Source organism: Falco naumanni, chromosome 13 (assembly GCF_017639655.2).
Source record: "Falco naumanni isolate bFalNau1 chromosome 13, bFalNau1.pat, whole genome shotgun sequence".
Taxonomy (NCBI): Eukaryota; Metazoa; Chordata; class Aves; order Falconiformes; family Falconidae; genus Falco; species Falco naumanni.
In genome coordinates, this window is record NC_054066.1 from 29,158,290 (window position 1) to 29,175,665 (window position 17,376).

General features: G+C 42.7%; 1 protein-coding gene across 2 annotated transcripts in view; it reads right to left on the bottom strand.

The window, feature by feature from the left end:
• ARHGEF26 (Rho guanine nucleotide exchange factor 26) overlaps positions 1 to 17,376 on the bottom strand; it is a 56,182-nt gene that overhangs the window by 19,456 nt on the left and 19,350 nt on the right. For both annotated transcript variants that reach the window (XM_040613788.1, XM_040613790.1), the window contains exons 6-9: positions 5,745 to 5,897; positions 5,120 to 5,249; positions 3,201 to 3,275; positions 1,983 to 2,072 (exon numbers count right to left, since the gene is read on the bottom strand). In XM_040613788.1, the coding sequence (XP_040469722.1) occupies positions 1,983 to 2,072; positions 3,201 to 3,275; positions 5,120 to 5,249; positions 5,745 to 5,897 (448 nt within the window). The remainder of the gene's footprint in view (positions 1 to 1,982; positions 2,073 to 3,200; positions 3,276 to 5,119; positions 5,250 to 5,744; positions 5,898 to 17,376) is intronic.

The window sequence follows — 17,376 nt, forward strand, 5'->3', positions numbered from 1 at the left end:
GACCAAGATCCTTTAAAGAACTGTTTTAAAAACATGGACCTCTACTTACTACATGTGTAGTAGTAACAAAGTCTTCTCACAAAGGGACACTCATTATGTAACCATGAGACATTGGTTATAGAAATGGTATTTTAACAAACACTGAAAAGAAAAAAAGTAACTGTACTTGAATACCTTGAAAGTACAATAAAACGGCTACTAACTATGACTATAGTGTCTGCTATTTTTTCCTGCTAGAAAAGCAAAAATTTTAATACTGCAGTAGCCTAGGAGTTTTTAAAATTACTTGAGGGTTAGCAGCACCTGCACTAGCAAGACAGAGCTGTGGGATTACCAAAGTGAACTGCATTAATAAAGGTGTAGTTTAGCTGGGATTATTTCCCCACCCTGGAGCCTGCTGCTGCAGAGCGTGCAGTCCCAGGCAGGCGTCGCAGGATCTCAGCTGCGCAGTCACGCTGCTGCCAGATGTGCTGTCGCAGGCCGGGGCAGCAGCTTCTGCCCTCAGGCACAGCCAGAGCCAGCTCCTGGGGGAGCCAGCCAGGCCGGGGGGGGGTTGCAGCGCTGCCTCCGTGGACACCACCCTGTTCTCCAGCATCTCCCACAAAGAGGATGACGCCTCACACAGACCATTTTTTTACAGCAGGCCATCAGACTCCTGTACAAACAGACCGTAATTCCAAGTAGAAACAGGCCTGGGTTGTTAATTCATGCTGCTGTAGATCTGGGCATCCAATACCAGTTTTCAGACAGTCAAATACTACTGGGATCCTTCCCTGGCCTAAAGGCATTTACCTGAGCGTACTCCCGTCACGTATGGGAGAGCATCTCTGCGCCAAGCAGCAGCAGTTGGCCTCTCCTAACAGCAAAATCTTCACAGCAACTTAACTTTGTCTTTACAGCAAAGAATACTTAATTCAATATATATTTAAAAACCGTTTTGCTAAAACACAACCTTTCTACTTAAAGTGAAAATACTTGACAAAAGTTTTGTTATCCTGCCATCACAGATCATTTCAATGCAAGAATTTGTGCGATAGGAAAGTGCTATGCAAGTCCCACTGTTTACAGCTCCAATTACACACACTAATTCACTCTCTACAAATGCACCATCTGTCCTTCAGCTGCAGTCAGAAGCCTAAGCAGAACGTCAAACCTCCCCACACCTTGCAGAACAGTCAGTTCAGGGATGATGGAATTTACCACCCCTTGCTCGCGCACAGCCAGCCGTGCCAGCACAGCAGACAGAACTGTTCCACAGCGCACTGCAGCACCTCCCCAAAAAACAGTTCTTAATCCACCCAGCAAGTTCCCATGCTATGAGAGCCTTCCACAGCACAGGCAGCTGGCCAGGTGCGCTGTGCAGCAACACAGCCTCCCTTTGCGCGGAAGGGCTACTGCGCATTCTTCCGCTTTTGTTTCACATGAGGAGAAAGAGACAAAAAGGCAGTTAATACCCTGGCAAACCGTGAGGGAATGGATGACGGGACGCACACAGAGGCACCGCAGCATATGACTGTGTGTGAGTGGTGACGAGACCATCACACACATTGTTACAAATTACGTCAAACAGCAGAAAACTGTACCGTGACTGGTGGCACAGGTGCTGTCCCCCCAGTGGGGACAGGGTTTAATCCAAAAAGGTAAACCCAGAGCCTGGGCATACCTCATTCTTCAGTGATTAATGCTAAATTACTCTTTTTAAAAATATATATCCAGATACTCCCTTTCCCTGAAAAGCCTCATCTGGAAGCTTAATCTGCTTGGTTAGATGCAACAGTCCTTGGTGATTACCCTCCAGGCTTCCAGGGCTTCAGCTACTCCAGAACATGAACCTGTCTTCCTCGACTGAAAAGTCACATCAGTATTTACAGCCCATGCTAATTTACTTCGGTTATGCTGGCAATGAACCCATCAAAACTTAACACGCAGTCAAAGCTATTTCTAAGCTACATGACTTATGGTCAGAAATATCATCATCATACCTTGATTTTAAATTCCAGTTGGGAGTTAATCGTGTACATCATTTCCGTCCTTTCCATTTTCCGAGCACCTTCGTTGCATAAACGCACCAGCTAAAACCAAGACATTTATTTAACAGGTTTAACGTACTCAAGACTTGTAACACAAACTCTTGTTCCTTTATAAAACACACTTCCAGGGACGCATAAAATTTATGAAGGAACTGACATTTTCACACTGGATCACAAAGTTTTCAAGACCAGGCTGAAGGTGGCCCCGAGTAAGCAGGTCTGACCCCACAGCCGATTCCGCCCAGAGGCTGCACTGGCTGATCTCCTGAGATCCCCGCAACCTGAGTTACCCTACAAAGCCATGAGAATCAGTTGTTCTTCAGGGGAGTCTACATGGTACGAAGGTTCAGCCCAAAGTTCTGACTGAGAAGGGTTACAGCTCTCCTGTAGCCCCCCGCTACCAAACCTGGCCACGCAAACCCACTACACATGCAGAGAAAGCTTTTGTTTTAATAAAGAACGCCCAGTACTTCGCAGCTCCAAACAGCCTACAATGCACTGTAGTTTTGGAAAATCCCAGATCTTGGAAGCAAAAAATAGCTAGCCCTTAGATCCTTAAGTTTTTGTACCACCATGTTCTGTTTTAAAGAACTGTCTCGTTCCAGAACATAAATACTAAACAGATGGACTGTAATTTCCCACTATTTTTTTTTTTAAAAAAGGTAATCTGATTGCTCGGGTTCAAATGGAAGGAACTGGAATTTATTATACAAGTAAGTGCTGTTGAAATTTGCAATTCACTCATGGAAAATGGACTTGTGCTCTTCTGCCATCCGTTCTTGGCAGAAGAGCGTGACTACAGGAGAACAGTTTTGAACAACTGACAGAAGATAATCTGATTAATTTACAACAAAAGCTGAAGTTTGCTCAGAAAATTCAGACTTCCACTGTCAGGACAGCATTTTGGCTTTTTTTGTATCTATGGCCCACCATATGGCTTTCTGTTGGAAGGAGTGGTAGCAAACAGGATCAATTTGTCCGGCTACACAATGAAAGCAGTGAACAAAATGGGTAATAAACATGAAAATTAATTCTCTAGTGACTAACAAAAAACAAAAGCAGCCACTTCTCCGAGTGGATTTTTGAAATAACAAAAGCATGCAGTGCAATTTACACGGGAAAACAAACTAGAAAGAATTCTGCATCCAGATTAAACTTTTAGGAACATACCTTGCTCACTTCTTTCAGAGCTTGCTTGCAGTTCTCGTATTTTGATGAATCCTTAGGAGTTTTCTGACAAATAGTCTGAAATAAAATGTCAGTTACTTCAGAAAACTAAGCAGCACAGACTGTAACAAATAGAGAAATTTATGTACATATTAATTGGAAACCCAGTGATAGCTGTGGACTGGGGTAAACGAGGGAACACCAGATCACTCCTTCAGAGTGCGCGGTCACACGAAGGAATGCCTCCCATGAAAGCTTTCTGGAGCCAAGTGATGTAAATGATGTTTTGCCCCTCTGGGCCAACCTCCACCCGCAGGCACGCTGTGGCAGAGCTGGGCTGTACCCTCCCGGCGAGGGGAGTTGCTGCTGCCCTGCCTCTTCCTTCTTCCCAAACCACAATGGCATCCCCTGCAGCCGCACAGGAACAGGTCATTCCTGCTGCAGCATTACGCTTTTCCTGGAAGCTGAACTGCCCACTGAAGTACACCCATAAGTGCAATAAGAAAACTGCGCTGGGTTACTCTGTCTGACCTTTTTGTGGAAGGTAGGTATTCCCAAAGGATTCACAGGAAAAGCTTGTAAGGCTATGCTGTTATGTGTACCATAGAAAAATATACATAACTATTATTTTATTAAAACAAACAAGCACATGGGAGAGAAGGCAGCTGCAGCATCCAGACAGGGCAAGTACTGGAAAGTAATGAGAAATAAATTCTATGACTTACACATGACAGTTTTAACTATTGACAGAGTTTTTCTTATGAGTTCAAGGTGGAGATGAAGTGCTGTCAGAAACAGGCATCTAAATCGATGACAGACCAGTTAAATCACTTTGTTTCATTTGTTTTAATGTAGTTGGAGCCATATTTCTGGTACTGAAGCCTTAAAAATCAAATTCACTTTGAAGTCTCGATATAAGGTTTACACAACCATCTCCAAGAAAAACAAAACTGTAACAGTGGAAAGTAAAATCCTTGGTTTGCTTGTTTAGATTCTTTTAGCCAAAGAGGGGAAGGATGCAAGGGGAAGGATGCAAAGAAAAGAAAAAACTGAAGAAAGGGAAGGCACACCTAGTGGGTTATTATTCCATTTTTCACCTAGAAACGTACTGCAGGGAAGACAGTTTTCAGTGTCCATGAATGAACTAAGTAACTATCTACATGATCAAATTAATCAGCGCACAGTTTGCAAATATATAAAACAAAACTGTTAGTCCTGCTTCTGGATCCTGCCAATGCTAGAATCAGAGCCTGGATTTTCATCTGCACTGTTGCTGGTGGTCAAGCTCATAAATTTAGTTTTAGTGTTGTGAACTTCGCTTCACAAACGCTCACTGGCACATCGTCAGGCTTCCTATGTCACGCAGTAACCTGCAGAGGAAGGGAACATCCCAGTGTAGCACACTGTGGGGACAGCAAGTGCATCAATACTGTCCCGCTCGCCAACAGCCACCATGCGCTCGAGAGCGGAGTTTGTTCTTCGGGGTTACACCAGGACCCTTTTACCTGAGGGTCTTAACGACCCTGTTCCTGGAAGTATTCACTGTTAAAGGACCCTCACCTAACGTATATGACAGGAAGTCCTGTTTCTTAAACTGTAGGGTTTAATTTTAACCCAAATACTATATACAGGTTTTGTGCTAGGTTCCTCCTTGGTTTCATCATTGTTTTGACCCTTTCCTACACCATTTTTCTATCAGAATGTCAAATATTTAATTTTTGAATGGAGGATCAGGAAAAGGAGATACCAGGCACAGTAAGCAAAAAACCACAACAGCACTTCACAATCAACAGAGCAGTATCTACAGCCCCGGACTTGGTGTAAGTAAGAAGATATGAAGAGAACCAGGAATTTTGTAAGGAACAATGTAACATTAAAAGAATACGCATCAAGGAAAAATAGAAAAATAACTCTGTTCTCACATCCATCAGTAAGGGGAGACGAGTAACTCTCTGCATGGGAAGAATGAGGAAAGAGATCATTGGTAAATTCCGGCAATCTTCATGGGACTCGATCCGTGATAACACCTCTTTAAATGCTGGATTTGTGGCTCTGTTGGGGAAAATGGGAAGAGAACTAAACAGTATGTTTTACCAAAGAATTGTGAAAGTTGCTAGATTTTAAATAAATTGTTATTCTATTAATAGGAAAGTGTGATCTGCAGGAGTCATACTGACTAAGCCTTCAGCTTTATTTACTTAAAACGCCAGACCAGTATTGCCATTTAGAAACCTCAAGTTCTCCTGTAGGCAAACGTGAGTGCAGCAGCCTCCCGTGGGACAAACACGGCGTGTGTCTGGCACTGACTAAACCATACTTGTCAGTGGAGAGGGAACGTAACACATGACCGCAAACAGACCGGCCCGCACAGCCAGGTGTACTTTCACTCTCAATTACTTCAAAGGAACCTGTACATTAAGGAACGCTGAGCATGTAAGTACATGCTCAGCTGGAAGCCATAGGTTTTGCACCAAACACCACAGCCTACTACCCACTCGTCCTACAAAGGGAGTGATCTTGCAATCGTATTTTAAAATCAGTTCTTACAGTAATTTCTGAAGCGTTCGCTGCTGATAGACTTCATTGGTGCAGTATTTTACATATGGATCGAACGTTGAGGAGGTATGCTTTTCAACTATATCACTGATATCATCAATAAAGATGTTGTTTTGATGTCTTGCTTCAAGTTCTTTAAAGAACCTGTGAAAAAATAAAATAAATTACTTGTTTTTACAAAAAAATTAGACTTTCTCTCACATTTTACACTTCACCTGACACAACCCCTGACTTTCATAAGCTAATGACAACTTAAATGGTTTGTGGAAGGGCGAGATCAGCTCTCCTTTGGCAGAAGAATACAGGAAACCTTCCAGATGATACAAGTCAAAGGGTGGCGATGTCACCTGGCAGAGCTCAGTGTAAGCGATGCCGGCAAAGCGACTTCCCATTCTCTAGCTGCAGCTGCCAAACCCAAGAAACAGCACTGCTGATCTGGTTAGACTAGAATTTCTAGAAACAAACCACTTCAAGCACACATTAACACATTTCCTCTTGTAGCAAAGGCAGTATGATACCAGAAATGTTCAATGAAATAAAGCTCTGTGTGACTGCTAAACGATGAACAAAACCAATACACAGCAGGCTGAGCTGGACACGGTGCTCATGTGCCACATGCTCCAGTCTGCCACCGACACCAAACACAGATTGGAAACAGGGAAAATGGGAACAGAAACCGAAACCCTGTGCTGACTTCTTACCCTAAACACGCCTGCTCTAAGAACTCCCTATTGTTTGCCCTCTGGTCCAGATATGCAAGTCTCTTTGGCTTCTGAAAGCTTTCCAATCCTCCCTGCATTTCGAATTTTACCAGAAAACAAAAGCATTTACTTCCACAATGCTCATTAGAAGTACTTTACAGTTTGGGGTATAAGAGCTCATGCAGATCAGCTATTGCAGGTCATTAGAATTACCTACACTGGCACGCCAACGTCAGTGCAATCCTTAAAAACGCAGAAGCCGCTGAAACCCGTACACTGATCTTGCCTTCAGCCTTTATACTGAACAGTGAATGCTGTACCACTTACTCAAAGGATGACGCACCTATGTTTAGTTAAAAGTCGGGAAGTGTCCGAGGACCCTTACTGCCACATGACGGATGCACAGACTGCTAAGTCCTTGTTTTGGTTATCTTTAGAAGGGACATTTGGTCTTAGATTCCTGTTGTACATGCAACGTGGTGAAGATGGAGACTTTAAACATGACCACTAAGGAACAGAGTCTGCACAGAGACAACTCCTCAAGGACATTGCGCAGGCACAAGATATGTAAATGAATTCTCAGAATTGTAATGAATATATAAACAATTTCTTAGAAAACTAATGAATAGGTATGAGTAGCTTGTATAAAGGGGGACTGAAAAGTCCCCTCAGTGTGCATGACTTTGGTGGAGCAATCCCCCATGCACCCAGTGCTCCAGAATAAAGATAACCTCTGCTCGCCTGCATATTGCTGACTGATTCTTCAAATCAATACAGGATGAGTCCCTCAAAGAATCCTGAACTCCCTAGAGTAAACCAGCTAACAAAAAAGTTTTCTTATAGCACAGGGGGAAAAAAAAAAAAAGCTAAAGTATTTTGAAATGTTTTATTTCAGCCCTTTATTACATTATCTAATTACTAACACTGGCTCTTCAAAATCCTTCTTCTTGCAGCATTTCCTTTTTTTTTTTTTCCTTTTTTAAAGTGCACCACCAGTGTTCTCCATGGTTTGTTTTACAAACAAACCTCAAACATGTAAGAAGAGGACAACAGGATGAACAGACACTTGCCATGCAAGTGTTTAACAACATGGGTTAACCAAAACGAAGACATTTTTTCAGGGGTGCTTAGAAGCAGCTGCCTAAATTGAGTGGTTGCTAGAGTCTGTCTCAATCACACAGAATAATCAAGGGGTGGGGTGTTTTGTTTGGGATTTTTTGTTTAGTTTTGTTTTTTAAAGGTCTGACACTAACTGCAGATTGCACTGCAATGTTTATCAGTATTATCATTTAACGAAAACCAGGACACTGCCTACAGACACACCTAATGCTATCTACTACAGTGCACAGTTCTCTCCTCACTCTTCCCCTTTAAGTGGTGCCACAAAATTTTTCAATAGCCTGGCTGCTTCGTGCAGGCAGCCCTCCAGCAGCCTTCTGTCCTCCACCCATCTTATTTCAAAGCACAAAATATTTCAAGTTGTCGCTGGCTTGCATTATGCTACAAACTTGGTTTTTTAGTGTCAAGAGCAGCACTAACTGGCAAAGCACACAAAGTTGCTATAAGATCTCATACGATCATGGACAAGTACTACAGTTAACAGTTGCCTGAAATTTCACTGGCATCCAAGAAGGAAATAAAAAAAAAAATCAAAAAGTTTCCAAGTTACACAGTCTACAATTTCTCACGAACCAGATATCAACCGCTGACCACCACTGGCTGCAGACAACTGCAATTCATTTCTACTCTACTCAGACATGTTTATAGTTGGGAGAACTCGTCGGTGCGCTGCCAATTTACTCTGCTCAGGAAATTAGGAAATACATTTCTTCCTGCTGTATATGTTATGGCACGTTGACAGGGTGTGTGACCATGCTGGGTTACAACTTCCACTTTTAGCATCTATCCAGTCACAGTCACTGTAAGGAACAGTAGAAATCTTGGATAGTAATTTTTTAACTTTTTTTTTTAAAGACAATAAAAAGAGAGGGACAGAGAGAAGCAGCATTCCCAAGTACCACCCCCCAAAGAATGTACTAGAAGTATTACCTCTGGAAACCATGCATCAAAGTTTGATTAAAAGGTTGTCTTTTTTTGCATCCATCTGCTAATTACGATATCAATCAGTGATAGACACATCATAAAAACCTTTTTCTTAAAATTTTATGACAGAATCTCTCATAAAGATCAGTACTGAGTGACTGAGTGATTATGTTCAATATAACCAACTACAAATTAGTTGCACTGCGTAACTGGCTTTTTTTGCTTAATATCAAAAAGATTTATTTAAAGCATCTGTTTCTGGTAAATCCAAAACTTTTCTGGTTAAAGTTAGATCCAATTCAGTGAAAGTCAAACAGCATCACAAGACAGTATTTGATCTCCCTCATCTTGCCCTTATGTTGTTTAAAAGAAACATCCAATTTGTAATACTCAGACTCCCCCTCCCCTAAAGGCCACGTGCCAAATTTAGAAATACACGTTTAACTCATTTCCTGCTTGTTTCTTTTTATAGCACAGGATCTAGAAACACCAGAGATCTCACCAATACTGGACTTTGCCCATCTCTAAGACAAGAGTTTCCTCAAAGTTTTGGTGGGTCCTGTTAAGGGTGTTCCCATGTCCTTAGGTAGATTGTTAACAAGCTGGTAACTGCCACCAGGAACAACATCCTAACAGGCTTACTCGGGCAATTTTCTTAACTTTTTTTCTACTCATTAGCACTGCTTTAATCAATGACTGATACCCACAACTTTCTCAAAAACTCAAGTTAATTCAGCTGTACAAACACAAACGTGCAGTGTGGTACATGCACAGTTACAAACAATTCCTACAATTCCCCTTTATAAGGCTTCAACAATGTCTCATTCCCAACTGCAAAACTCCCATCAACAGAGTTCTACTTAAACAGGTGCCATGAACCATTCTGGGCAACATTTCTTCTCAACATTTACTCTCCCATCACCCCTAAATAAAAGTATTAGCTGGGCAAGGCTTACATTCACATGAATACTACATCTTGCTATCTGAATATTCCAGAACTAAACTGTACTGAATTATTCCAATTAGGCAGATAAAAGAGATTTTTAAATCAGCAGTCAAAAAACAATTATCTTACAGAATCAATTATTATCTGGGACCAAGTAGCATGTAGAACCAAATGACAGCACATAAAAGGAATATACAGAAGGGTCAGAGCTACTGCAAAAAAATTAACAGTTTATTTACATCAAGGGTCACTATAGAAGACAAGTGACAGCAAAGCCTTTGTGGTGAGTGAGACTAGGAAAGAGCAAGCGTGGTCAAAGATCTGTCAGAAACCAAAGTAACTGGGGAACACCAAAAGCCCCCAGAATGAGGTGATCAGCACCTGAGAGCAGTAAGATTTATGAGGTCATTTTGTTCTGTTTGCAAAACGACAGAATACATGCAACAGCACTACTAGGCTGGCGAGAGGGACAGATGGCACGGCGTCCTTGTGGGTTTGAACACGGGTCATTACGTAGCGATCGAATGCAGGTTCTCAAACATTTATCTGACTTTTCTACTGCCAGCGGGCTCATGCAGCGCTCTGTTGCCCGCCATGCTGGACAGTGCTGTTGCTCCTCTGGCCAACCCCACACTCACTGGAAGCATCAGTCCATGACCAAAGCTGTTCAGTATATGGAAGCCAACTGCAGTCTGGCTTGCAGCTCGCTTATTTCAAAGTTCATTATTATTACTGTTCTTGCTTAATGTTTTTAAGTCATAATGACCTGTATGTCTTGGCATAAAGAAGGTTATAATGCGGATTTAGCTTCATAGTGGTGTTGCTGCCGACAACATTACTGCCCACTAACACAAAAAGCTGCTGCTGGAATGGAAGCAAGAACAATTTAGCTGCCTCCTCTTAGCAAGAAGGGAGCTGACAGAACAACTGCTAATTTCTGATAACTTCATATCAAAGTAATAAAAATTTCTGATCAGCCTCTCCAAATCTGTATCTTCTCATCAGGAACAAAAGCTTAACGTCTGCATTACAGATCTGGGTTGGTTTTGTTTGCTTTTGATTGTTTTTTGTTTGGTTTGTTGGGGTTTGGTTTGGTGTTTTTGTTTGGGGAGGGGGGGTGGTAGAATAAGGCTTTCCACAAAAATTTTATGCTGAATCAGAATCAGAGCTCTTAGCAAAACGATGGCTGCAAAGAGGGCGTTTAAAGCAGGGACTGCATCCACAGGCCTTTGAAATAATTTGTTTGTTACAGGGGTTACAGTTACCTTAAGTAATGGAAAACAATACATGCACACACATCTATTTATAATGCCTAACACCACAAAGCTAATAGCCCATAAAAATACCTTTTGTTAGGCAATATCCACTGAGCGATTACAAAGCCAAACAAGGGCGGTAGGGGGTGGGGGGAAGGGGGTGGGGAAGACCCTGACAGCATATTCATTCACTCTTCAACAAAGTGGCACAACTGTCAGGGAGCCTCCCCCCATGTCCCTGCCCCAACGGTAAGCCGCCTGCCTTTTCAACTCTGCACAGCATTCCAGCAGAAATCCAGAACAACAAAAAGGCCGCGGCAACCCTGCCAATATATTTTGTTACAGTGAGATTCTTGAGATAGCAGGTAAGTGCTCACAGCATCTAGCTCAATGGATGCATTTCAGAAAAACAAATCTTGATTCAGCTGATTAATACCCACTGACAAATGAACACACAAAGAACGCTCTGTGGCACCAGAAATGTAAATCTTTCTGATCAATGAGGACATCACAACAGGAGTCTTCATTTTAAAAACCTTTCCCATGCCAAACAAAGTAATGCTTTTTACACTACCGAGAAGCAGCCAGGGTACTGTAGAGGAATTTTTAAAGGACCGAGGACATATGTTACCATTGTTGGTTGGACAGTGGTAACATATGTCCTCAGTCCTTTAAAAATTCCTCTACAGGGTACTTCTGCCTGTCTCCACGAGTCTGAAAAGTTACCTACACACTCACCTGTCACAGAACAAAAAGATCTCTTGCATGTCACAATTTTTAAGCCATTTTGTGAAGCTTCCTAGCAACAAGGATGAAGACTTTCCCCGTGTATATACCCACTAGAACGGCCACACCAACACATCGAGCAAGCAAAGACCTCAGAGAAGGACTGGACACGTCTCACCCCCCAGCCCTGGGCTGTCACCTCTAACCCCTAGCTCCGCAACAGCCACCTGTGGGCAAATACCGACGCTGCTGCATGCAGGAGAGCTAATCAATCCTGCTATCTGGGAAGAAATTTCTGTTAAGATAAAAACTGAACCATACACAAATACAAACTAAGCACTGCTGAGTCTTGAGGGAAGCGCATCAGCCAGGGAACTCTCCAGCACAGTCTAGAAATAATGGTGATTTACAGAGCGCCCAGGAAACTCTTCAGAGAAAGTCTGGCATTTGTCATCTTGTTTCCAACTACAACCCCCACCCGCTCGGCCAGGCTCCTGCCCCACCTCCCCAGAGCCCACTGGGTACAGCCCCACAGCAGCTCCGGGTTCATCTCTGCCCCGGGCTGGCAGCCGCCTGGCTTCGGCAGCTGAGGGCGCGCGGGTTCGAAGTGCGAGTGTGCTCCGCGCCCCGCGCCAGCGCCGTCTGAAGGAGAGCAGCAATGCCCGTCACCGGGAAGGCCACGGGGCAGCACACGTGACACTGCACACCTTCAAATGCTGCTGGATTCCTCCTTGTGCCATCACAGGCACTTCAGCCTCTTTCCTACACATTGGTAGCAGTTACCTGGGGCAGCAAACTATCACACATGCTAGAAGGTAGGGAGAAAGTTGCAGGTTTTGATACTGCTGCACATAAAGCTGCTTTTCCTATAAAATGTATACATAAACACCTGTACACACAATGTTCATGTTGATACAGCCACACCTATAGCAGAAGTTACAGCACAACACGCAGGAGGCAACATTTCCTAGGTGTAAACACTGCACAGACCTGCCTTGCTGTTGGCAGAGTAATGTGGAACAACATAACCTAACTCATTACCTGCAATGAGAGCTTTCTCCTCACAAATTTCAAGTTGAAAATCTCATCTAAACAAAGCACACCGACCAACAATACATGAGAGGAGCCAAGGGAACACCTGTATCTCTACCACCATGACAGCCTTGCTGAACACAGACACTTCTAGACTTAACAACTCTGTGCCTTTTACACATGGAGGGCAACAGCAGTTCTCTGAAACAAGACTGACATCTTGAAGACTTCTCAGTCTCAACCAAGAAAGGCTTTTTTGTCACTCCTTATCAGTCTCTGCACAAGGAAAGCAGAGATGCAAGGTCGGGAACTGTTGGACATCCATCCACTTTACTACCAGAGAAATATGCAGATAAATGGCTTCCCCTCTTCCTGCAGCAACAGTGTCTCTGGAAACTGGTGAAAGATTCATAAGCTCCTGCTAGAACAAGCCCTGCAAGACCAACCACAAAGCACAACTACTTGATGGGATCTGTGTGAGCACTAAGTTTCAGATGCTCACGACAGTGATGCTCTGCAGGAAAGGATGCGTAAACACCTACTGGATAAACAGTTTTTGGGTTACAGCTGGAAGGCTTTAAGTATTTTTGTTCTACTGTCCTTAAGCACAAATATTCTCATAAAGAACTCCCTATGCAGAGGTTTGGCCACAGAAGAAGAGCCAGAGGTTCCACGAAGTGCGTTACAAATGCTGCTGTGCAATTAATTTTTTTAACAGAGAGTATGTTTTTACAGAATATAGGAAGGGGTTGCAGTACAAGTAAGTACTGTGGCAGATGGCAGCTTCATCCATAGTTACGGCAATGCCAGCTTCGACAGCTCCTGTCCAACTTACTCACTCCTTTTCCTACCATGCTCTTTCAGGTACATCAGCACAGCTGCTCGTGGGCTGAGAGCTGATGAGATCTGGAAGCTGCTCTGATGGGGATGCAAAGGAGGCAAGAGAAAAAAAACCTCTGACCAGGTTTGCTTTGCAGGTTATTTTCCAGCTGTATCTCATCTGGCTGGTAGTTGGCTGACCTGAGGGAGTAATGGAGGAGGCGGGAAAACTCCAGGCACCACCAGCACCAAAATACCCCTTTTACATCAGAGTGCAAAAAATAAAAGGATACAAATAAACTCTACTATGCTGGTCCTACAGCAGCCCTCTACAACAGAGGGGGCTGTTACGACTCTTTGGGTTAAACTCACAGTTTTAAGGCCATTCATCTAGAATACGGTTTCAATCCTTGTTTCAAACAGTATTTAATCTCAAAATGAGTTATTTTTATTTGATGCCAAAACTATCTGTTGCTGGATAACACAAACCATCTTAAGTCACTGGTGAGGGAAGGCAGGGGGGTTGGGTGGTTAACGTTAAAAACAGTCATTTAGAAGACAATGAGGTAGAGAAGTATCAGTTCTTAGGCTGAGGACCTCAGCTAGAGAAAGAAGTATCTCCAAAAGTACTTGAGACAGAAGTAAAGGAAAAACTGACCACGAAATCCTAACGACTGGCAGAAGAGTTCTGAAAAGTAATCTAATCAGAAGAGGAAAGGTTCTAAGGGGACCTGGCGGTGAGTCTCTCCTTGGAAGAATCTGGGACACTGAGTTACATACCATCTGTGCTGCATTTCCACAGGAAGATAAATTGACAGTACAGCGCTTCAGTCATATTTTTTTCAGGAAGGACACAATGACAATTAATTTGTCAACATAATTTTGGCAGTAATACAACACATGAAGAATACAGAGAGGACAGCATGCAGATTAAGTTTTGAATACAAGTATAGATAGGCTAGAAAAAACATCACCTCTTTCTGGAGAATCCTAGTAAAACAAGTAAGATTCTAATGGCCACTATTCAATAATACTGTTACCTTTCAGCTGACAAACACCATTGATGTCATTCAGCAACCACAATTAAAATTCAGTAAAAATGCACACCCACCATCACGCAGCTGAGATGGCACAGCAACTGTACCACTGTAACCAGCATCTCACAGCCTCGGGTGCTTTGCAGTTTCTTTTACTGAACCCTTTCCCCCTGAAATATACACTATTCCGCAACATTTGCTGTCAGTCCAGTTCAGGCGAGAAGGAAACAGAATCATGTTTTGCAGGAAAAAAAGGAACCAGAGACAGCATTACACAGCACAGACTGCCAAGGCCTCAAGAGAAAACCAGAGTAGCACAGAGAACAGCCAAGCGGTTCACAGTGCAGCCAGTATCCTGTGCCTTTTCAGGTGAGCTCAACCCCACCACAACAGTTTAAATCAACCCCTACCACAGACGAGGGTTGAGCAGGACTGTTCTTAGTTCTTTCCTCACCTGGCATGCAAATGCTTGAGAATATTGCCATCGTATTATTTCAGAGAAGTTAAGGGGAAAAAAGAATGCATTGAAAAACGACCTTGATTTACTGCAGAAAACTCTTGAGTAAAACTCATCAGAAGAATGGGTTCCCCCTACCCTTCAGGCAGTACTGCAGTTTGTGATGAGAGGACCTTCATCTGTGGCTTGTGATCTGGGCAAACAGTAGTCATTTAAGTTTTGATTACGTGGCAAAAAGAGCTGATCAATACAGGATACATCTACACTGCCAAGTAAGAAAATCCTAAAATCCAAACAAGATACTTAATCTAATACTTCATCATGTAATCTCTTTCAGAAACAATGCCCTGAAGGGTCTACTCAGAGCAAAGCAGGAGATGGCAGCTCCAGGGATCTGGAAAACACTGGCAATTTGGTTGGGTTTTTTTTTTTTTTTTTCTTTTAAACATAATCCAGCTACATAGTGTCTATTTTAATTAGCAAAGTAAGTTAAGACAATCATCAATATGATCTGAAGTTCTCCTTAAAAAGATCACACCAGCTAGTACAATTTTAAATGGATTAAACCGTGCCTATACAAAGCTTGACAAACTTTTCAAGATCTGCTGGGTAGAACACCATGGAGGCAAGGTGCTAGAGAGAAACAAAACCACGGTTACACAGTCAGCATGTAAATGACACTGCAAATGACTCCTGGGACACAGAAGATTTTCTGAAGAAATACAAGTTTTATGCAACTAATGTTTAAACTTCATATATCTGGCATGGGGGATATAACTGCATAAATGCAGTTTAAGTTTTATGTTTATGTTGGTGTTTCTTGAAGATACTGTACAGTCCGCGTGACAAAGTAAAGCAAGTTTATTCTAGCTTCTAGTCCCATCTAGCTTTAATAGCTGGCTTCAGGCTGAAGCTAAACCCATTGGTAACAGAGACACAACTGCAAATGCCCTCTGCCAACACTTTCTGCACCATACACAGCGTTACTGAAGACTCTCAGACAGCCTCTCCAAAAGCCATTTTTTACAACACCTCTGAGCAGGCGTGAAGGCAAAGATAAAGATGCCTGAGCAGAGACTGTGAAATCTAACACACGCTATATTTAATTTCACGGAGGGTCACACAAGTCTGAGACAAGCAAACTGTGAATAGATTCAGTTTTCTTTGCGATTAGCTGGCATTCCTACAGAGGGGCATCTGAAATGGAAAACACTGACAGCTTGAGCAGGACTCTACACAGGACAGAGGGGAACGTACAGAAAAACACTTCTGTCCACTATTCTAAACCAGTGTTTTAATATAACACTAACTGTTTCAGAAAATCTTTTCAGAGTTAAACCCATCCCTATTGGCAACCCCCCACGGCTCACTATCAGCAGTATCTTCGGCTGAGAAACTCTTCCATAGGTGCTAGCCAAAAAACCACTTCCCTGCTTTGGTCACCACTGTGGCTGCAGGTGACACATCAGAGCTGCAGGAGAGGAAAGCTCTGGGATCAAAGTCTGGGTTACCAGGAAGGGCAGCGCAGCAGCAGAGGGAAGAACAGGCTCACAAACAGTGTCATCATTCTCCAGTCACTGTGGCAGAGTCACTGTCCAAATATCTTCCTGTTGCATCCTCCTCCTACACGTAGCAACAGCTGGCAACAGTTCAGTCTATTTGTACAGCACGAAAATACACGTGAAGGTGATGCATGCAGATCTCTGAGTTCAGGGTATTCTTTTCAGTATGTTTAAGTGAATAAGCTTACTCTATTTTCTGGGAAACTATATTTTCTTCAAGGGCACTTTTTGTATAGGTAATTGCCAGGTATTTACTAAATTAAGTATTACACAATGCATATATGTATATGTACAAAAATTTCTAAACTTGTTCAAAAAAAAGAAACCATTCTTTCTCTTAAGTTCTGTTCACACAAGGAAATGAATGGAGGGAAGTATGATTCTGTTCAGATTTGTTGTTCCTGAGTGTTGAAGTCATATCTAATCTTGTCTCCAATAAGGAAGCTAAACTATAAAAGAACAATCACTGGGTCAGGAATGCAAGTACCAGCTGCGTATTATTTTAAAGCTGCGGTCTACCAACACTGCTAATCATTTGCAAAGACACAGTGCAAGTCAACTCAGAGTTATTTCAGCTGCCAGAAGAACCCTCTGAACAAGTACCTCCTAGATATTCAAGCCAAAGAGTTCTGATGTCAGAATGAACCATGAAGGAAGCAATCTGAGGAAACAAGGATAAATGCACTGTCTCAAGTCATCAATATGATGCAAATCCATAAACGTGTTCTATGGGCACATAAATTTAAAGAAAAAATACAGTATTTTGCACTCACTGCTCTACAATACTTCCTCCAGAATCCCTGGAATCTCCTGACAATCAAAAAAGGCCCCATCAGTAGTAAAAGCAGATTATTCAGCTAGGCTGGGAGAAAAGCAAAAACCACAAATGATAAATGTAGCCATGCTCTGCAACACCTCAAGAACCCAAGCATCACCTGTGGTCAAGTGCTCACCAACGTCTGCCATGGGTACCAGTGCTCACCAGCATCAGCTTCTGCACAGAGCCACAGACACCCCACATCCTGCTTCCACATCATTTGGGAG